This window comes from Culex quinquefasciatus, chromosome 3 (genome assembly GCF_015732765.1).
Source record: "Culex quinquefasciatus strain JHB chromosome 3, VPISU_Cqui_1.0_pri_paternal, whole genome shotgun sequence".
NCBI lineage: Eukaryota > Metazoa > Arthropoda > Insecta > Diptera > Culicidae > Culex > Culex quinquefasciatus.
Window position 1 is genome coordinate 176339989 of NC_051863.1, and position 22757 is coordinate 176362745.

General features: G+C 30.9%; 1 protein-coding gene across 9 annotated transcripts in view; it reads right to left on the reverse strand.

The window, feature by feature from the left end:
* The window catches only part of LOC6046162 (zwei Ig domain protein zig-8), a 187066-nt gene that overhangs the window by 63198 nt on the left and 101111 nt on the right, over positions 1 to 22757 (reverse strand). For all 9 annotated transcript variants that reach the window (XM_038264950.1, XM_038264945.1, XM_038264949.1 and 6 more), the window contains 3 exons: positions 9478 to 9626; positions 3418 to 3495; positions 3218 to 3350 (listed from right to left, as the gene is read on the reverse strand). In XM_038264950.1, coding sequence (XP_038120878.1) covers positions 3218 to 3350; positions 3418 to 3495; positions 9478 to 9626 — 360 coding nt within the window. The remainder of the gene's footprint in view (positions 1 to 3217; positions 3351 to 3417; positions 3496 to 9477; positions 9627 to 22757) is intronic.

Sequence of the window (22757 nt, forward strand, 5' to 3'; positions counted from 1 at the left end):
AAGTCCCTTAGGGGGTATATCAAATAATTAAAAAATCAACTTTCAAAATTTCAACCTTTTAGAATAATTTTAGCTTAGGACCCCATTTCATGGCCAAAATAATGATCCCAACGAAATTGGTTAAAATTATCCCATAGTTCTAGCCAATTTTAGCAAAGTCTCTTAGGGGGTATATCAAATAATTTAAAAAATCAACTTTCAAAATTTCAACTTTTTAGAATAATTTTAGCTTAAGGACCCCATTTCATGGCCAAAATAATGACCCCGACGAAATTAGACAAAATTATCCCAAAGATCTAAACATATTTAACAAAAGAAAAAATAATAACAGATTGTGTTATGGACACTTAGAAACTTTTCCATTTGTGCGATTTATGGTAATTTTATTTCTAAGTCAGTATACCGAACGAATAACAAATATTGTTATTAGGAGGGTTTATGTAATGTATAACATTTCCTCTTATTAGCGTGTTATTAAACATTTTCAATATAATATCACTTCAATACCAAATTCTGTTATTTTATCAGAAACTGTTATTTTTTTTTCTTCTTGAAGTTGAACTTCAGTATAAAATAATAACACTTTTTGTTATTTTAACAGACCCGTCCGCCCGGGTTTTCAAAAATAAATACAATGCTGACTAAATTATAAGAAGTTTTGATTATCCGAAGATCGATTATTCGAAGTCTTTTTTTGCTTTTCTCTTCAAACTTGAGTTTTGCGACCCCATTTTTGACAAATTTGAATAGTTGATTGACTTTTGAATAATGGAGGCGGGTGACAGAAATTTGAAAAAAATGGTGCCGGTCTAAGAAAGTTAAAAATTGATGGTTTATTTAGTTGAAAATGAGAAAAAATATTTATAATTGTTTGCCCTGTTTTCAAATTTTAAAAATTCCTCACCAAACCAGAAATGGATTTTATTTATATATTTCCAATAAGCTCAAACTTTTTGGCTGAAATTTTAATCTTCTGAAGGATTTTTTGATCCGATTGATGAGAATTATTTTAAAAATGGAAAAAATATGATAATTTTGAATTATCATTTTCACAAAAAATCAGTTCACGAACTCATTCTGAACTATTTTGTTTACAATAATACGCTCTGATTGATGCCAAAAATTTCAAAATGTATTTTTTTCGAATATATTATTGTTTTCTCAACTTTCCGTCTAAGAAATTATGGTTCTAAGAAAGCTTTATTTTTTTCAAAAATGCAATTTTTCCGTACTTCTCTGTGGCTCAAAAGTTGCGTTGCTTGTCCTTTAAACCATATATTTTTTTTTTTTGAAAATTGATTTTTATGAAAACGCTTATCAAAAAATCTACAAAAAATGCAAAACAGACACCAAGTCGATAAGAAAATCCTAAAAAAGATAAAGATTTTCGAATATTTATGAACCATTTTTGTATGGACAGCTGCTGAAATTGTACGGATCCTTGTATGGGTGACCAATTACACAAAATGGCTTCTTTGGTCATAGAGGAAAGCCCCCCTTTAAATTCGAAAAAATGCGCAAAATCGTCCGATTTCGTAGAAAATTGTCAATGTCAATGAATTCATGAAAAAACTCTTTTCGATCTTTGATTTCAACATTCCAAGTTAGTTAAAATATAAAATATTCCTGTTTAATTAATCAATAATTTTCAAGACGGATGTTATAGATAAGAGATTACAAAATATCTCGTTTGAACTAAAAATACACAACTATGTTTTAGCAATAGAAATTTCTAAAGCATAGTTGTGTATTTTTAGTTCAAAAGAGATATTTTGTAATCTCTTATCTACAACATCTTTCTTGAATATTATTGATTAATTAAACAGGAATATTTTATATTTTAATTAACTTGGAATGTTGAAATCAGAGATCGAAAAGAGTATTTTTGCAATTCCGTCGCGAAACTATTTACTTTTCCTGTCATTCTTGAACGACGAAATAGCCTACTTTTCTGTACCAGAAATAACAGAATCGAATAGCAACACTTTTCAAAATAAATGCTGAAAAGTTCTACTTTTCAACACTTGTTTCGAAAAGTAACACTTTTCAACATTTTTTTGATTTAAACGATTTATTGACAAAAAAAATTAAAATTTTACATTAAATTTCACTCAGCGTGTGTTTTTTGGAATTGCAAAAAATGTTGTATGGAACTCGTTGCAAAACTTGATTTTTTCAGCACTCTTCGTATTTATCCAACTCGGTGAACCTCGTTGGATAAATGTACGACTCGTGCTGAAAAAATCCTCTTTTTGCAACTTGTTGCATAAACTACTATTTCATGAATTCATTGACATTGACAATTTTCTACGAAATCGGCCGATTTTGCGCATGTAATCGCATTTAAATATTTTTTCAATGCTTATTTCAACTTTAAGATAATATTTTGAAAATAAAAACAAAAAAATATGCAAAAAATAAACCTTTCATCACCCATTCTGTTACCAACTGGATGGTAACATTTCCCGTAGTACGGTTGTGTGCGTGCTGTAGCTACACGCGTCACAATACCTTTCCCCCGTAGCAACTGCACAACAAAAAAAACCGTTGCTACCGTCAAGGCTTCGTCGTGCGGAAAAACGTGCTATCAAAAAACTTGCCACGAAAGCAGGAAACTCCGGGAAAAGTCATACATTTCCTGAAGGCAATGCGCGCACGAGTGTGTGTGTGTGTGGGGGGGGGGGGAGTGGGGAAAAAGTTGTTCCATTGCTCTCGAACAGGTGTAGAATTGGGGGCACACAGGCACTGGCATCCAGGATCATAAATTGTGCGAAAGTGGGTGAACATACGTGTGTCTGAGGAGTTTTTCGAGTTTAAAATTTGTTTTTTTTTTCGGGAAAGTTGGGTGAAATTAAATTTTGTTGAACTTTTGAAAAGAAATTGTAAACTAAAGAACTTAACTTTTTGAAAAACGAAGGTTTTTTGATTATTTTACATATTGTTTTTAATCTTTTATATTCCGAAATGTCACGCTCCCCATAATCACAACGCATCTGTGAAATCGATTATGTTAGTAATTTATATTCCATTAAGAAGTTTAGCTCGATAAACGCAAAAACAAAGACTGCGTTCACGAGATTAACCACGTTGCGATCGTAAAATCCATTCCTTCAAAAAAAAAAATGTTCAATCAAAGCCTAGAACGCCAAAACACATCAGAAGGGCACGCTCGCAGATTTTTAACGTGGTTTTGACAGCAAAAGTAAATTCGCCTTACCAATCACGGTGAGCTCGTACGACAGGGACATTTTGGGCTCGGTGTTGATTTGGCACTCGTACACGCCCGAGTCCCGCACCTGCGGGTATTTGATCTGCAGCGTCCAGTTGATGGAGTGTTCCGGCCGGATCACCTGGGGGCGGGAGTTCCAATTAAAAACAGATTTTGACACGTTTTGATGTGAAATAGAAGCAGCGTACCTGAAAGCGTTGGTCCGAGGTGTAGGTCGACGAGCCGGTCGTCAGGATGTGAAGGTCCCGCTTGCGGATCCATGCCACCTGGAGGGGTTGAAAATAAGGAAAAATTTATTGGAATTTGTAAGGGAAAGTGACCAGAGTGACATGGACATGAGTGAAGTAATTAAGTTCTGTAATTAAGACATTCTGACAGCTTAAACTAATCTGAAAATGAAACATTAAACTCTTTCAAAAAGACCTAAAGTGATACAAAAACACAGATTTTCCAAACTACGGTTAGGCCCAAAAAAATATTTTGAGGCGTTTTGTTCTCTTGAACTTCCGTGATCAACATCACTGGCGTTTAGGCAAAATTCTTGATAATAGGCAAGACCCCAGAAAAATCAAATAAAAATATAAATTTTGTAAATAAAAACTTTTTCTGGTTAAATCCCAGTTCAAAACCTAAGTTCCTATTTTTTACAATCAATTATTCTTTTGAGAAAAATTTTCTGATCTATTTGGTATACAGGACTGAGGCACATAGGGATCATCCATAAACCACGTGGACACTTTTTTGGGAAACTGTTACCCCCCTCCACACAAACGAAAAACTTTTTTGGATCGTGGAAAATCGCCATAAAAGTGTCCACGTGGTTTATGGATGGCCCCTTGTGGGCTTTTGGCTGTGTGGGATACATTGGCTGTAATCCTATGAAAAATTATCCAAGCATTATAAAATTATAGTTTTTTAGAATCAGGATTAAGTCAGTTAGTTATTCATTTCAAATTTTCACAAAAAAAAAAAAATTTTTTTTTTGTATTTTGAAATTGTTATTTTATCAAAGAAATACTAACAATTTTTGAATTTCCTATTTGATTATCAAACAATTGGAATTTTTCTAAACACTTGAAAGTCATAATATTTTTTTTAAATACTTAAAATTTTCACAAAACTACGTATTTCCTTAGAAAAACTAAAAATTTAAGTTTTTCACAATATGGGTATTAAATGAAAGGAATTTTTTCATACATTTGAAAGTTATAAAACATTTTTTTGAAAATACTCAAAATTTCTCAAAACAACGTCTGTTAGAAAAAATACATTTTTTCAAATGGATAAAAATGATTGGGAGTTTTTCATAGATAGATTTTTTTTTCAATTCTTAAAATTTTCACAGAACTAAGTACATTTGAAAAAATATTTAAAATTTTATTTTTTATTACATAGGTAACGTCATGATTCGAAATCCGGACACTTAGTACCATATTATTTTTGTTATAGCTGGGAAAAAATCATGTAATAAGTTGGAAATGTAGAAATATCATCAGAATTAAGTATAAACAGTCAGTTTTAAGAGAATGCATGTAAAATATATCTTTTCTAACAATTTTTCATCACAATTTGAAAATTAAAATGACTTGTTGTGCTTCGAATCCCGGACACTTTCAAAAGCTGATTCGAAATCCGGACACTTTTGCTTCGAATTCCGGACACTCGATTTTGCTTATGAATCGCACAAATTTTGACTGAAATGTTAGTGAATGGCATTCTTTAGGTCTCAAATAAGCTGTTAACATCAAAACAATCGATAGTTTATATAAAAATTTGCTAGAATTTAAGGAAATCAAAAACATAAATTTCTGCTTTGGCTTCCCGGTGCTTCGGACGCCTATGAAATATTTCCGTTGAAATGTTTCGCATTTTTGGTAAACTTATAATTATATTTTATTTAATTGTTTTGGCATTAACTACAGCGTTCAAAAAAACTTTAAATGAAAGCTGATGTTAGAATTCATCAAATAACACAGTTTTGACATTCATAATGCGAACTTATATCCAAATAATTGATAAAACAAGTTGAAGTGTCCGGGTTTCGAAGCGTCCGGGAATTCGAATCATGACGTTATCATAACATCGTATTTTGGTTTGCTGAAAAAATAAATTTTAAATATTTTTGGAAAACACATAGTTTTGTGAAAATTTTGAGTGTTTTGAGAAAATGGTTTTATTACTTTTGAAAAGTTTGAAAAAAATCCGATTTTAATCCCATTGTATAAAAAACTATTCTTTTAAAATACCTAATTTTGTAAAAATTAATTTCTTATATTCAAAAAAAAACCTGTTGTAACTTTCAAAATGTATTAAAAATGGCGATCATTTAAAACCCATATTGAAAAAATCCTAAATTTTTAACAAAGTTTTATGATTATTACTGTACAAAAATTAGTGTATTATGATAATTACTGTATAAACGAGAACAAATCTCGATCTTTTGATACCCATATTGTACAAAACTTGAGTTATTAGTATTGTTCAAAAAACACGTAGTTTTGTGACATTTTTGAGTATTTTCACAAACATGTGTTATCAGTTTCGAAACGTATGAAATATTCACGATCATTTGATACCCATATTATAAAAACAAAGATTTTGGATTTTTTTACCGAAATAACGTAGTTTTGTGAAAATTTTGAGTATTTTCAAAAATGTTTGTTATAATTTTCGAAAAGTTAAAAAAAACCCGCCCCTATGAAAAATAATCCTAACATTATAAAATTATAGTTTTTTTTTAAATCAGGATGATGTCAAATATTCATTGCAATTAAAATAACATGAAAATTATCATTAAAAAAAGTTTTTTTTTTTGTATTTTGAAAATGCTATTTTATCAAAAAAAAATACTAACAATTATTGAATTTACTATGTGATTACCGAACGATCGGAATTTTTAAAACATTTGAAAATCATATATTATTTTATTACTTAAAATTTTCACAAAACTACGTATTTTCTCAGAAAAACCAAAATTTAAATTTTTCATAATATGGGAATCAAATGATCTTGATTTTTCAAACATTTAAAGGTTATAATACAATTTTTAGAAAATACTCAAAATTTCTCATAACAACGTCTGGTTGAAAAAATACCATATTTTCCAAATGGGAATAAAATGATTGGGAGTTTTTCATACATTTCGATAGATTTTTTAGAATACTCAAAATTTTCACAGAAAAGCATGTATGCTTTTGAAAAAATATTCAAAATTTCAGCTTTTATTACATCCCGGGCAGACGGTAATTACAACATTCATGCCATTTCAATAACAAATACTGTTAGAATAACAAAAATTGTTATGGAATTTTCATGCAAAAACTTGTTTTGCATAAGAGTTTAATAATAGTTTATTTTATCATAACATAATTTGTTATTGGTCTGATATTGATTGAAAGCAAACACAGCTAGGGAATAACATTTTTTGTTATGGAAGAATAACTTAAAATGTTATTATTCTGTGTTACAATAACAATCCAATAACAAAAAAAAAATCATAACGGCGAATAACAAAACGTGTTATAAATTACATAAAATGTTATTGGCCTAGTATTTTCAAATACCAAAAAATGCAATTCCAATGTTATTACCGTCTGCTCGGGATGGGTCGGATTTTGGTTTGAAAAAAAAAATTAAGTATTTTTTTTTTTGAAAATACATAGTTTTATTAAAATTTCGACTGTTTTAAAACAAATGGTTTTATTGAAAAGTATCAAAAAATCCGATTTCATTCCCATTGTATAAACAACTTTATTTTTTTACAAAATTTTGTAAAAATACATTTTTTCATTGAAAAAAAAAGTGTAACTATCGAAATGTATGCAAAAAATCGATTATTTGAAACTTATTTTGTGAAAATTAAATTTTTACGTAGTTTTAAGAAAATTTCGAGAATTTGACAAAAAATGAAATTACTTTAAAAACATATGAAAAAATCTCGATCATTGCATTTTTAAAATACAGGGTAAATACGTACTTTTGTGAAAATGTTCATGTAATTAAAATTGCAATGGATAGCTAACATCACCCCGATTCTAAAATGCTATAATTTTTTGAAGCGTTAATAATAAAAATAAAAACGCGATATATTGAATATTTGGCCTTTTTGAAATGTAAGTCTTGAATTCTTAACTTTGAAAAAATATTTTTTGGAAAAAAAAATCACAAATGTTTAATTTTTTCAACATCGAAAATTGGACCATTAGTTGCTGAAACCTTGAAAATTTCATTTTACTGTATGTTTTCCTTTTATCCGCTGCTTTGCAGCAACCAGAGGTCCAATTTTAATTGTTTATCAACGAAATTTCAGAAAATTTTATACTTAAAAAAACAGAATAATCAAACAAGAGCACTTTTCCAAAATAGAAAAAACTAAAAACTGCAAATTTTTAGTTGGAATTAAACTATTGTTCAATGTTTACTTTTTCCCAAAAAGCATTTTTGTTTTTCAAAAAATCATACAATTTTTATTGAAATTTCTATCCCTCGACTCTGACCGAAGTCGACATAAACCTTGAAATAAATTAAACTTTGAAAAATATTTGCAACGGCCTAACTCGGCGACATTTTTTGCCGTATTTCATTTTGGCTTAAAAGGTGAGGAATTTGGTGTCTTAAAATATATCACTAACTTAAAAAATAAAATCAAAATACAGCTTTTGGGTAATTCATTTTTTGCAAAAAATAATAATTGGAAAATTTGCGAGTTTTGCTTTTCTATGTACTATTTTTTTCTGAATAGTCCAAACAGATTTCCGAACAATAAAAGCTGCACCGGAATTGTTTTTTATTGCAGGTCAAATATTGCTCTAATATGTATTTTTGGGTTTCTAAATGAATATTCATTAGAAATTAAATGAACATCAACAGTAATCAATCAGCAATTCCAGCGATTATTCTGAAGAAATGTCCATTAAAATCGAAAAACAATCTTTAAAAAAGTTAATGTTCTCAAAAATATGTTTTAGCAATTCCGCTGTGAAACTGTCAACTTTTCCTGTCCTTCTGAAGAAATGAAACGGCCTACTTTTTCCTACCAAAAATAACAGAATCGAATAGCAACACTTTTCAAAAAAAAAGCTGAAAAGTTCTACTTTTCAGCACTGAAATGAGTGCTGAAAAGTTGAACTTTTCAGCACTTGTTTCGAAAAGTAAAACTTTACAACATTTTTTTATTGAAACGATTTATTGGAAAAATACATGAAAATTTTACTTAAAATTTCACTCAATGGGTGTTTTTCGGAATTGCAAAAAAATGTATGGAACTCGTTGCAAAACTTGATTTTTTCAACACTCGTCGTATTTATCCAACTAGGTGAACCTCGTTGGATAAATGTACGACTCGTGCTGAAAAAATCCTCTTTTTGCAACTTGTTGCATAAACTACTATTTCAGTTCTCCAGTTTGAAAAAAGAAAGTGGAAAAATATTAAATTTTCAGAAAAGGAAAACAGAATCCCAAGCTGACTCAAAGTTGTGCAGCTCATAAGGTTCAAACCGCAGGCTGCCAGGCTCGGTACGACATGATGTAAAGTAAATTATTTATTTCTCATCAAGTAAGTAAGTACATATCAACAGCTGTCCTGAGATGCCTCCGAGGGCAGCAGGACGATTCCGGGGAGTGGGCTCCGGAGCAGGAAATTCAAATCATGTTGCTCGTAAAACAACTTTCCCTGCGAAATTAAGATAAACAACGCCCAAAGTGACGAGTTTGGTGAAGTTGCTTTACTTGTTGTTAGCATGTTTGACGGTTGCAAAATTGAGTGAATATGACATGATAAATTGAATTTCATAAAAAAAAACAATTTTTAAGTAGTGATTGCTTCATTTTCCCACGAAAGCTCACAGTAAAACTTCCAAGTAACGGATTACGGATTTTGATTTCTTAAGAAAACAGCACTAAGCTTTTCTGCTTCCTGCTCAAAGTGGTTAGAGCCGCTCATCAACTTTGCCATTTCTCCTTACGTTTGAGGAAAGACAAACATCTCACGAGCTCTCACAAGATTATGTCAGAAAATCCCCGATTCATGTTTGGTGTTTTGTTTGCCCTGGCGTGAAAGCACCACAAACAGTTTAATTCAGTTTTCCACGAGATTCTGCATGGTAATCATCCAACTCGTAAGTCGAAAGACACTTGTCGAATCTTGAGTGAAGCTTCGCTGAAAACTGATTTCATTTATTTATGTACTGGTACGTTGGATTGAAAATTCAAATTTGATCATTTTTTTTTTAAACCAGTTAAGTACTTACGTCCTTGTCGCCGAGCCGCTCGACCCGGCAGTGCAGGAAGCCCGTCTGGCCGACGGTGACGGTCAGATTGCGCTGGACATCAAAGTCAAAGTAGGGCTGCAGGCCGGCCGATTCCTCCGTGGTCAGCGTCATCGTCGAGCTCAGGGAAACTGTTCGGGAAATGGAAAGAAGAGAAAGAGACGGAAAATTTCAGACAATTTCGACGAGTTTTCCACCCCAGTTGGCAGAAATAATACAAAAAAAAATGCCGAAGAAAGGACTCAATCTTCTGTAGCGACTTGGTGCCGTATTTTTTTCTTCACAGGACTTTTCTTAACTTTTTTTTGTCTTTTTTTCAAGACTCATTAGGTCTGAGCAAACGTTGAAGCACGTGGAAGTGGGTCAACCAGGGAGCAGGAAAAAAAACGTTTTTCCTCAAAAGAAAATAAAGGCGAGAAAGTGATTTTCTTGTGCTCCCAAAGTAATTGTGCTGTTGACACTGGGGTGTGACGAAAAGATTTCTGTAGTGACTTTAAATCGTCGGAAAACTACAATTACTCAGTTTTGTTAGTAAAATGAAAATTATCAAAAAATAATAAGGTTTCCAAATTTCTTCAAACTTCTCATTTGACCTCTTCCGCTCCTTAAGATTCCAGTTCTCGCCAAAGAAGCAGCATAGAGTTGGCTACTTTCTTCCACTTCCGTGGACCAATTTCAATTTTCTCCAGCACGATGACCCGAACGTCCGGCAGACCTCCTGGAGCTAGTCAAGCGTCATTAGAGGAGCTTGCCTTTGTTTTTCTCACTCCCCGAAGAAGGAAAATGAAAAAGCAATGGTCTGTGAGCTTCTGGTGTTGTGCGTTTGGTTTGAGTTTTTACTGCTGCTGCACCGTTTTGAGCTTGAGGTCAGCACGAGAAGATTTCACCAAAACCTTTTTAAACTTAAATTGTATTTTTAAAGCTTTGATTGAATATTTGTACACTCTCAATTTGGTTTTGTTTCGAAATTATTGAGCTTTTCAGAAAAAGGCTGGTTCAAACCTTCAAAACAAGACTTTTCAAGAGCGAGATTTCCCGTAAAAAGTATTACAAAGTGCTTTTAAAAGATAAAAAAGTCTTTATTTGATAAAAATAGGAAAAATAACTGAGTATTGAACAAAGTTTTGTGAATAGTTAGTTAAAAATCGATTTTACAAGTTTTTTCAATGCAAATTATAATTTTAGTAACTAATTTTGTTTGCCCAAAATGTAAAAGGAAAGGGAAAGGAAAAAGGAAGCCAGACAAAAACATTCAATAAAATATCCAATGGCATTTTCTTAGTTTAATATCTTTACTCAAAATTCAATTTTAATAATGCATAACAACGCTTTTTGTTGTGCATGGGTAATTCTCCGCCAACTCACACAGCAGTTGCCCCGACCCCTCTTCGATTTGCGTGAAACTTTGTCCTAAGGGGTAACTTTTGTCCCTGATTACGAATCCGAGGTCCGTTTTTTGATATCTCGTGACGGAGGGGCGGTACGACCCCTTCCATTTTTGAACATGCGAAAAAAGAGGTGTTTTTCAATAATTTGCAGCCTGAAACGGTGATGAGATAGAAATTTGCTGTCAAAGGGACTTTTATGTAAAATTAGACGCCCGATTTGATGGCATACTCAGAATTCCGAAAAAAAAATGTATTTTTCATCGAAAAAAACACTAAAAAAGTTTTTAAACATTCTCCCATTTTCCGTTACTCGACTGTAAAAATTTTTGGAACATGTCATTTTATGGGAAATTTAATGTACTTTTCGAATCTACATTGACCCAGAAGGGTCATTTTTTCATTTAGAACAAAATTTTTCATTTTAAAATTTCGTGTTTTTTCTAACTTTGCAGGGTTATTTTTCGAGTGTAACAATGTTCTACAAAGATGTAGAGCAGACAATTACAAAAATTTTGATACATAGACATAAGGGGTTTGCTTATAAACATCACGAGTTATCGTGATTTTACGAAAAAAAAGTTTTGAAAAAGTTGGTCGTCATCGATCATGGCCGTTCATAATCACCCGCGACAGACACGGACGACAAAACAAAGAGAAACGCAAAAAGTAACTTTTTCAAAACTTTTTTTTCGTAAAATCGCAATAACTCGTGATGTTTATAAGGAAACCCATTATGTCTATATATCAAAATTTTTGTAATTGTCTGCTCTACAACTTTGTAGAACATTGTTACACTCTAAAAAATAACCCTGCAAAGTAAGAAAAAACACAAAATTTTAAAATGAAAAATAATGTTCTAAATGAAAAAATGACCCTTCTGTGTCAATGTAGATTCGAAAAAAACATTAAATTTCCCATAAAATTACATGTTCCAAAATTTTTTACAGTCGTGTAACGGAAAATGGGAGAATTTTTAAATTTTTTTTAGTGTTTTTTTCGATGAAAAATACGTTTTTTCGGAGTTCTGAGTACGCCATCAAATCGGGCGTCTAATTTTACATAAAAGTCCCTTTGACACCAAATTTCTATCTCATCACCGTTTCAGGCTGCAAATTATTGAAAAACACCTCTTTTTTCGCATATTCAAAAATGGAAGGGGTCGTACCGCCCCTCCGTCACGAGATAACGAAAAACGGACCTCGGATTCGTGATCAGGGACAAAAGTTACCTCTTAGGACAAAGTTTCACGCAAATCGAAGAGGGGTCGGGGCAACTTTTCCCGATTTCGTGTGAGTTGGTAGAGAATTACCCGCATCCTATTTTCAAAATCAAACAAAGTAGGCTGAAGATATAATTATTCGATAAACTTATTGTTTTCCGTCGAAATACAGTCATGCTCCGGTTTTGCACGTCTTGGTTTTGAACTGCCCGGTAAAGCATGACCCAAACTTTTTTTTGGAATATGAATCATGTTTGCTTTCCATTGCAATTTTAATTACATGATTTTTTTTACAAAAAAAAAACGTATATTCCTGTATTTTGAAAATGCTATGTTTTTTAGAAAAAACTACAAAAAAAAATTGTTTTACGATCAGGATTTTTTTTTAAACATTTTGACATTCACATTTAAAATCTAGTTTAAAACAAATTTTCGAAAATACTACAAATTTTCGGAAAAATACTAAAAATTTCAGTTTTTACAAAATATGATTTTCGTCATACATCTTCACAAAACTACGTATTTTCTGAAAAGAAATCAAAATTTAAGTTTTAAGTTATAATATTTTTAGTGGAATTCTCAAAATTTTCACAATATTACGCATTTTCGAAAAAAAGTACTTAAAATAAATGTTTCTAGAATATGGGTTTCAAATGATCGGGATTTGTTAAAAAATTTCGAATTTTATAACACCATTTATTTGAAAAATAAAAAAAATCACAAAATTACGTATTTTCGAAAACAAAATTAAAATACTTGTTTTTTTTTATACAATGGGTATCCAATGTTTGGGATTTTTTTTTTCATAAAACTACGTATTTTCAAAAAGAAAGTTTTTTACAATATGAGTATCAAATTATTAGGATATTCGAATATCGAAATTTTTTTTTTGAAATAGTATTTTTTTCACTGAATTACGCATTTTCAAAAACAAAATAAAATTCAATTTATCCAATGATCGGAATTTTATGAAACATTTCCCAATTTTTTAAAAACACTCAAAGTTTTTACAAAACTACGTATTTTCAAAAAAAAAAATTTTTTTTGGAATCGAAAATTCGATTTAATGATACCCGTATAATAAAAACCGATGTTTTAAGTTTTTTTAAGTACGTAGTTCTGTGAAAATTTTGAGTATTTTTCAGTGAAAATTTTCCAATAACTTATACCCATTTTGAAAAAAAAAAATCAAATTTTATTTTTTTTACGAAAGACGTAGTTTTGTAGAAGTTTTGAGTATTTTACAAAAAATATTATTTCTATCGAAATGTTTGAAAAAATCTCGATCATTTGATACCCACATTGTAAAAAACTACAACTTTGAATATATTTTCGAAAATACGTAGTTTTGTGAAAATTTTGAATGTTTTCAAAAAATTGTGTTAATTTTCCGAAGGTTTGAAATTTAATACCTAGCAAAATCAATAATTTTGTGTATTTTTTCGAGACAAAAAATGCATTTTCAAAATACAAGAAAAAAACGTATTTTTGTGAATCTCAATGGGTTATTTTTGAGGAACAAATAATTTAGAGGAGATGAGGGTAAGACAGCCATCCTAAGGGAGAAGTCTCATAAAATTAACACAACATATTATTTTGATCTCAAATTAAGTAAATATTGTTCTACAACTTGTATTCCATTATAGAAATGACGTAAATTAGTTTATTAAAATTTTAAAATTATAATAGAAATCATATATATATATATATATTAAATAAGCGGGGTAAGACGGCCACCCATGTGGGATAAGACGATTAACTTAATAACCTTGCTATATCCACTCAAGCACCTACATGATTGGTTGAACAGACTTATTCTCTGAACATAATAACTATTTTGGTTGAAAAAATCAAGTTTCAATGTGAAGAAAAATACTGTTCAACGACCACATTGAATGAAAAACTGTGACTTTTTACAACAAAACATACACAATTTGATGCAGATGAACTACTTTTTGTATTTCGGTTAGAATAAGTCAATAAAAATTATGTAATTTATGTCTTTGTAGTCAAAAAACCTTCAAAAATATATCCTTTAATTCCAGCCCAAAACAGGAATTTTTCAGGTACTTTTTTCTCGACCCTCTCCGATTTCAATGAAACTTTGTAGACATGTTATCCTACGCTTATATAAGCCATTTTTGTGTATATGGAGCCAGTTTCACACGATAATGACATTTGAGAAGGGCGTAAGTGTTTTAAATATTTTTGTAATTCGGAATTTAAATATTTCTGTATCTCGAAGCCGTTGCATCGTATCAAAAAGTGGTCAAAGACAAACTTGTAGGAAATTTTACGGGCTTTTCGATAAAAATACACTGAAAGAAAAAAACACCCAACTTTTATGAGATTTTTTGATTTTTAAGTTTAAAAGTCAAATTTGAGGAGGAGCCCACAATTTTTTTTCGTTCAAAATTTTTGTGAAGACTCCATATTGACCATTGTCCTAAGTCCAATCCTTGTAAAGTTACAGCGGTTTTAAAAATAAAAATGTCGAAAAAATAGGTTTTTTGATGGTTTTTGGCAATTTCTAGATGACAGACTTAATTTTTCAGTCTCGTAAATATTTTTACCGGAAAGCTCGTCAAATTTCCCATAAGTTTGTCTTTGACAACATTTAAATTGGATGTATGAGCTTGCAGATATAAGCTAATTACATTGCTCATAATTGAAAACATCATATTTTTTCAGTGTAGTATAGTAACCTGGATAGTAAATTAGCTTATATCTGTAAGCCCATACATCCAATTGAAATGTGGTCAAAGACAAACTTATGGGAAATTGGACGAGCTTTCCGGTAAAAATATTTACGAGACTGAAAAATCATAATGTCAAAATGTCATATAGAAATTGCCAAAAACCATCAAAAAACCTATTTTTTCTACATTTTTATTTTTAAAACCGCTGTAACTTCACAAGGATTGGACTAAGGACAATGGTCAATATGGAGACTTTTAAGTAAAATTGTCTGGAGAATCGATTCCCGTATTCGGTTTTTGAAAATTTTGACGTTTAGAGCACTTTTCAAAAAAAAGGTTCAGTAAATGATTTTTGTATTTTTTTAGGTGAGTTGCTCCATCCTGCATTTTTCGTGAGTCTTTTTGTAACATCTTAGGCTATCTTCACAAAAATTTTGAACGAAAAAAAATCGTGGGCTCCCCCTAAAATTTGACTTTTAAACTTAAAAATCAAAAAATCTCATAAAAGTTGGGTGTTTTTTTCTTTCAGTGTATTTTTATCGAAAAGCCCGTAAAATTTCCTACAAGTTTGTCTTTGACCACTTTTTGATACGATGCAACGGCTTCGAGATACAGAAATATTTAAATTCCGAATTACAAAAATATTTAAAACACTTACGCCCTTCTCAAATGTCATTATCGAGTGGAACTGGCTCCATATACACAAACATGGCTTATATAAGCGAAGGATATCATGTCTACAAAGTTTCATTGAAATCGGAGAGGGTCGGGTACAACCGATTCCCTATTTGGCATGGAATTGCTCAACATTAAATTTACAAATTACGAGTGGCCGTCTTACCCCCAAATGACTTATTTTATATAACATTTTTTGCAAATAGTTTATCTAATTTTTTAAACTTTTTCGAGGGACATAATCTTGGGAAAACTTCAATTAAACATGAAAAAATATTAACAGAAAGCAATACATATTGTTACCCAACAATAATGCCTAAGTTGTAATGCATGAAAATTACATCCAGTTTCAAGTTGAAAAATTATCTGTTTATTTTGAGCTATTTTTGAACAATTTTAAACAATAGGTTTGACAAAGGTGACTCCACATGCACTATTAAGCATGAGGAATAGTATGGCTAAACATTTTAGCAATATTCATTAGTATACTTAGTAAAACAGTGGGCGTCTAACCCCCAGCTCCTTTGTATTGCTTTTTCCTGATATAGCGTTTAGATGTCAAGCTGTGCTCGTTTTGACTGTCTGTTTAAATTACCTTAATCAGGGGTGAAATTGGCTCTGGGGTGAGATTGGGTCATAATTTTTTTAGAAATTTGAATAAACAGAGCTTTGATTTTTTAAGATATCCGTAGAAAATAGAGAAAAATTAAATCATAAATCAATGATTTATTTCAGGAAAACCATAAGCTATCCGAGGTAACAACTCATAGATATTTTAACTCTTTTCACAGTAGCATAACGGTTGGTTTTCTACCCAACGGAAAACAAACTCTTAGAATATTTGATTGAAAAAAACAAAAAAATATTCAAATAAATGGTCTTTAAGCTAAAAGGTGTGACAAAAAGAATGATAAAAAATCCCAAAGCGTTACAAGAATTGATACTTATAAAAATATGACAGAAATCAGATTCATAATGTTGAGAGAACATAATATCTATAGAAAAACGTTCGAACTTTAAACTTTTCTCAAAAAACATTTTGAAATAGAAAAATGAAATCTTTTTGGAAAATCTTGTTTTTCATTAATCCATTTAAAAAAATATTTGCCTAAAAAACTGATAAAACTCTCATTAAATATTAATAATAAAAAATAATATAAAATATTAATATTAAATAGAAATATTATATAATAATTAATAATACATTTAAAATCTGAAATGATATTTTTTAATTGCCAAAACTTAAAAGAATCACAAGAATCACATCAATTATGTTCGAATTTAGAGTTTTTCTCACGAAACTTTCCAAGTAAGTAGCATGAAATGCACAAATTGCATCGCAAAACCAACTCGGGAAGCATTGGCTTTTCTCTCTAATTCCAAATGAAAAGTGCCTTCGCAGTGCGTGGAAAACAGGGACGCAAAGTGCACTTGGTCCTGGAACGAAATAATCAGCTTTCCCAGCACTCTAGCAGCTGCTTTTACACAGAACGCAAGTCATCGACGCTGAAACCTGTTGGGAAATTATGACGAGATGATGAACATTACGATGCCACCAGGATGGGAGTAATTCTGACGATTTTGCTTTGTTCGGTAAAATTAAAATGAATTATTACGTTTGTATTGAAAACAAAAAATCAGCCATCAACTGAGGTCTAAGAAAATCAAAGTGCGAAACATAATTACAGGACCCCCACTGTCCATCGGTGTTAATAAATTTTCCAAAGAAAAAAAGAGGACGCAAACTTTCAGGCAAACATGCTGGTGACATCTTCGGATTTGCTTGGTAGTGGATTATTTATTGAAAAAATGGACTGCCAGTGACATTAACTTAGTGAAAGTACAGCTGGAATGAATCTTTTTAGCTTTTTTGGATTGGATTTTTTTTTCTAGAAAACATACAAAAAGTACTTATCCACTTTCAACAGTCATTGAGTCCATTAATTTCAAGCCTCCGGTGAGGTGAAACCGAGACACACATAACATGCATAATTTTGCTCTTCTTCTAAATACCAAAAAAGGGGGAAGCAATCATAAACTCTTGAAATGATGGCAGCATTCATCTCAAGCTTCATCTCCTCGAGGGCATTTTCTTTTGAAAACATATTTTCCTCCCTTCATTTATGGCCCAGCACTGATGCAAAATAAAGTTTTCCCTTCCCAAGAAAAATAATTTTCTCAAGCATGCAAAAATTTTCCTATCCCGAGTCCTGGCTGAGTGAAATTGCACATCCCCACTGAACCGGAACGGCACAGTAATGGAGTGCAATCATAGTCCTCCTTGACACAGAAGAAGAAGAAGAAAAAAGACGCCCTCACTCCTTCCGGCAATCGTTTATGAGAAGTTTACATGTCACTTTTATCTCCGAGCTCTCTGAAAAGAGATGCACACGTGGGAAAACGGAGGAAAATTCAATTTTAGCAGGCAAAATCAGGTTACGAGATAAACTCTGTTTTCTTTTGCTGCTGGAGAGGCATTTTACTTCCCATAGAGTAATACTTGTAGTCTTATTCGTGCCACGTTACACACTCCATCCTGATGGTTAAGAGACGCTTCTGACGGAAGCTTGGAAATGACAACGCCGACGACGACAGTGATAAATCTTCAAATGAGAAGCAGAGCAATTCTCTACGAAATCAGTCTATCTTTTTAATTTTAATTTTTTTCAATCCAGCTAAAAATTTTGTGGTGCCTTCGGGATGCCCTAAGAAGCCATTTTGCATCATTTGTTTGTCCATATAGTTTTCCATACTTATTTGGCAGCTGTTCAAACAAAAACGATAAATGAAAATTCAAAAATCTGTATCTTTTGAAGAAATTTTTTGATCGATTTGGTGTCATCGGCAAAGTTGTAGGTATGGATAAGGACTTAACTGAAAAAAGGATACTCGGTTTAAAAAAAAGGGATTTTAATATCACATTTTATCACTAAAAATTGATTTGCAAAAAAAAACACAATTTTTATTTTTTCCTTATTTTTTGATATGCTCAGAAACTTTGCAGGAATTTCCAGAATGTTCAAAAAATCTTTGACCGAGTTATGATTTTTTAACGAATACTATTTTTTTCAAAAAATCGAAATATTGGTCGCAAAAACTTTTCAACATCATTTTTCGATGTAAAATCGAATTTGCAATCAAAAAGTACTGAAGTTTTGATAAAGCGCACCGTTTTTAAAGTTGTAGACATTTTAAGGTAATGTTTTTTTAAAAATAAGTTGCAATCATTCTTTATTTTTGTTGTTGTTATGTTTGCCCATTCTTAAAAAAACATATTTTTGAAAAGCTGAAAAAAATCTCTAGATTTTGCTTTTTGAACTAAATACAAATGAAAATAAAAATAAATGAAAAAAATAAAAAATTGCTGAAGAAAAAAGCAATGAAAATATTGTTTTCGGAAGGAACAGAAAAATTCACGAAAGTTATTTTATTAGTGAAAATCGGACCAACAGTAGCTGAAATATCGAAATAAGAAGTTTTTTTTTTATTTTTGCGTGGCAATATTTCAGCAAATAAGGGTTACATCAACAAAGTTCATAAAAAATAATAGAGAATTTTCCTAGCTTCTAAAAACTATTTTTTTCAAAAGTGGGCACTAATTTAAAAAAATGAATAACTGCGACTATTTTCATAAAAAGTTACCTAAAAATGGCTATAACTTGAAAACGGTAAACAAAATTAAAATTTCATTTCAGTACTTTTTAATTGAAAATTTAATCAAACATCTATAAATTAAATAGAAATTTTTTTCGACCAATAATTCAATTTAAAAAAAATCGGTACACCCAACCGGCGGTCGCATGATTGTGATACATGGCGGCATGAAAGTATAACAGAATCTGCATGAAATCTGTCCTCATGCATTTTTTGCGATACAGGGGTATGACATTTTGGCCCGTTACCGCGATTATCAACATTACCGACGGCAGATTGATTGCATTGTAGAAAAAAATCTTAACAGAATGAGGATTGAAACCATCAACATCTAGATTGCTGATCCGACACGCTACCACCGCGCCATGGACGCTTGATGAATGGTGAGGGACAGAGCGCGAACATAATGAGTGTTGCTCGGGGACGCGCCAGCATTCTATGTGTTGGTGAGAAATGCAGATTGCTGACGTGTTTACACGCGGGCAAAAATGATCCATGGGCTTGCTGCAAAAAATGTAATAAAATATAACATTTTCTGCAGCAAATCCACTGTTGCAGATTTTGAGGTATATTTTTTGTTTGGGTGTATTGATTCAAAAATTCACTACCCGGTAATATTTTTTTGATATTTTGGAAATTTCTGAAAAGTTGACATTGATGTCCCCTGAAAAATATCAAAAAATACAAAAAATTGGAAATAAATATTGTTTTTTTTTTTTGCAAATCAAGTTTGAGTGACAAAATGTGAAATTGAAAATCACCAAACAAATTTCAATCGATCAAAAAATTCCTTCAAAAGATACAGATTTATATAATTTTCAATTTTTATTTTTGTATGGAAAGCTGTCAAATTCGTATGCAAAATTATGTGGACAAACAAATGATGCAAAATGGCTTCTTTGGGCGTACTGAAGGCGCTAAAAAAGTTTCAACTGGATTAAAAAATACAAAAAATAAAAGTAAAAAAATACCGATTTCGTGAAGAACTGCTCAATTTTAAAAATCTCTGTTTAATTTGTGTAACTTTTGAAATTTTTTAAGTTTTTGTTTGTGCGATGGTGTAAGAGTAAAATATTTTTTTGCAATTCCACTGTGAAACTGTCAACTTTTCCTGACCTTCTGGAAAACCGAAACGGCCTACTTTTCCCTACCAAAAATAACAGAATCGAAAATTAATACCTTTCAATAACAGTGCTGAAAAGTTCAAAAAAAAGATTTAAAACTGAAATAAAAAAAACTATATTTTTAACATGTTAACAATTATATTCTTTAAAAATTGAATAATGAAAATTCACTCAAAAATACTTAAATAAAGGATTGGTTTCCAAAGCAAACTGAGAAATAAACAAAATTGAAACAGAATTTGAAACACACGATTTTCTAATAAAAAAAAAGTTTGCTCAAAAATCTAAATCATTTAGTTGTTGATGAGTGCTTTTAATTTGAACAGATGAAACCAATGCAAATCAACAAATAAAATCACTTGAATTTTTTTTAGTAAAACTCGAAAAAAAACTGAAAATCTCATAATAAAAATAAAAGTATAGAAAAATTTTACTAAACAATAAAACATGCTGTTCTATTAAATATATATGAAAAAATATGCAAAGGTATTGTGAACCTGATCTTCCTGGGGCCAGTTCTTGAACAATTTTCTATAGCCGTCTTGAACCGGTTCAAAAGGCTATGCCTTAAAAGTTATAGTGTTATTCTTAAGGCAAACTGATGCTGCATTCGAAACATTTTTTATGTTTCTTATTTTTCTTTTAAGTCTTATATAACAAGCTACCCTCTAGAAACTCTTGCTTGTTAAAATTGTCAGGGAAATGCGATATTTTGAAATATTTTGGTTCAATTTTCAATGTTAAAACTTAAACATTTTAGAAATTTCTGTCTTTTCTTTAAACAAACTTTTTTTTTTAAATTATAAGATTGAGACCAACTATTCGAAAGGGTTACACTGCCCATAATTGAAAATTCAGCTAGTATACCAAATCAAGTATTCCGAGAAAAACGCGTTTTAGTGTATGTCACTAAATCTCCATTAAGGCAATTTCCCATAAGAGTGACGTATTAGCCGTTTGGTTTTTCGCATCGGCAGCCTAATCAAAACACTATTTTAGTGAAATTCAAGTTTCAGAAGATGCGTTGGTGCTCATAACTCGTTTTTGACAAAAGTGGATATTAGCCGTTTTTTTGGTTTTTTTGGGCAGTACAATCAGTTGCTTGCACTAGACGTGCAAAACTTTTAAATTTCGAAATATTTTTTATAGAAAAAAAAGCAGAAAATATAGCAAATGTTTCATTGATCATTTCAAATCGAACCATTAGTTTCCAATTAGTCATCAGTCCATTAGTTCATTAGTCATTTTTGATTTCAACTTTGATTATGCATTGAAAGTTGAATTTGAAATTTAGTTAAACAATAGTTTTTTTTTCAAAAGCATATGTTTCCGAAAAAATCCAAAACTCCAGCGCAAAAAAATCAACACTTTTTCAAAATCAAAAGATAAAATTTTGGGAACCTATTATACCAAATATATTGATCCTTTGTGTGAGAAATTCCGAAAACATACGTACATTGAAAAATTGTGTAAATTTGGAAGGTGTAATTTTGGTAGGTTGAATTTGAACTCTTTTATGATGTAATTTTACCTCAATTTAGACCGAAAAAGTGAACCAGAATAGTGGTAAAATTACACATTTTTTCTGACATAAAAGAAGTACCCTTTCCCAGATGTAATATAACCATGATTTTTTTTCTGTGTAGAAAATAACTCAACTTTTGTATAAGAATGACCCTTAGAATAAAAATTTTGGCATGAACATTGTTAAAATGCTGGTTTTTTTCTTAGATTCAGGAATAAATAAAAAATGTTACACACAAAGCACACAAAAAATATGCACAAACTTGAAGGCATTTTTGGCATATTTAAAGAGTGATAACCTAATTATGATTATGATTTACTTTGGTTTCCTCTTTTCTTCAATCGAGTGTTTTCGAATGATTGTTCTATTGAAATTTAAACAAATTTTGCATTCACTGGCAATTATTTTCTAGCTTTAATTTGGCTTTAATCATTCAAGCTGGTAAAACGATTCGTTCCACGTAATCTCCAATATATTGATTTAAAAAAAATTTAATGCCTGGATGTTACAATAACATTGCGGTGAAAAAAAAGAAATAGCATCATAAAAGAGATAATATTCAACCTTCCAAAATTACTGCTTCAAAATTTCCACAATTTTTTACTGTGCACAATGAACACTTTTATCTTTGATTTGTTTTAAAACTGCATATGTTGTTTACAGTTTTCAAACAGTTTTTTTTCTGCAGGCTATAAATGAAAAATCCCGATCGATTTAAGCAGTTAATTAAATAACAACTTTGTATAAACAAATCAAAACAGGAGGGGTTTCTGTGATTCAAACACTTTCCATCCCATAGAAAACCTCAACAGCAAGCTCAGCTAAAGTATAATAAAGGAAAATTAACTTTTTCCACGTTGAAGCACCCCTTTCGCACGATACCCCTCGTTAACACCTCGAGAGGAAAAGAGAGAAACCCCTTTACCTTCAACGTTTTGCACATCGTTAGAAGATGTACTTTTTTTTTTTTCTTCTGAT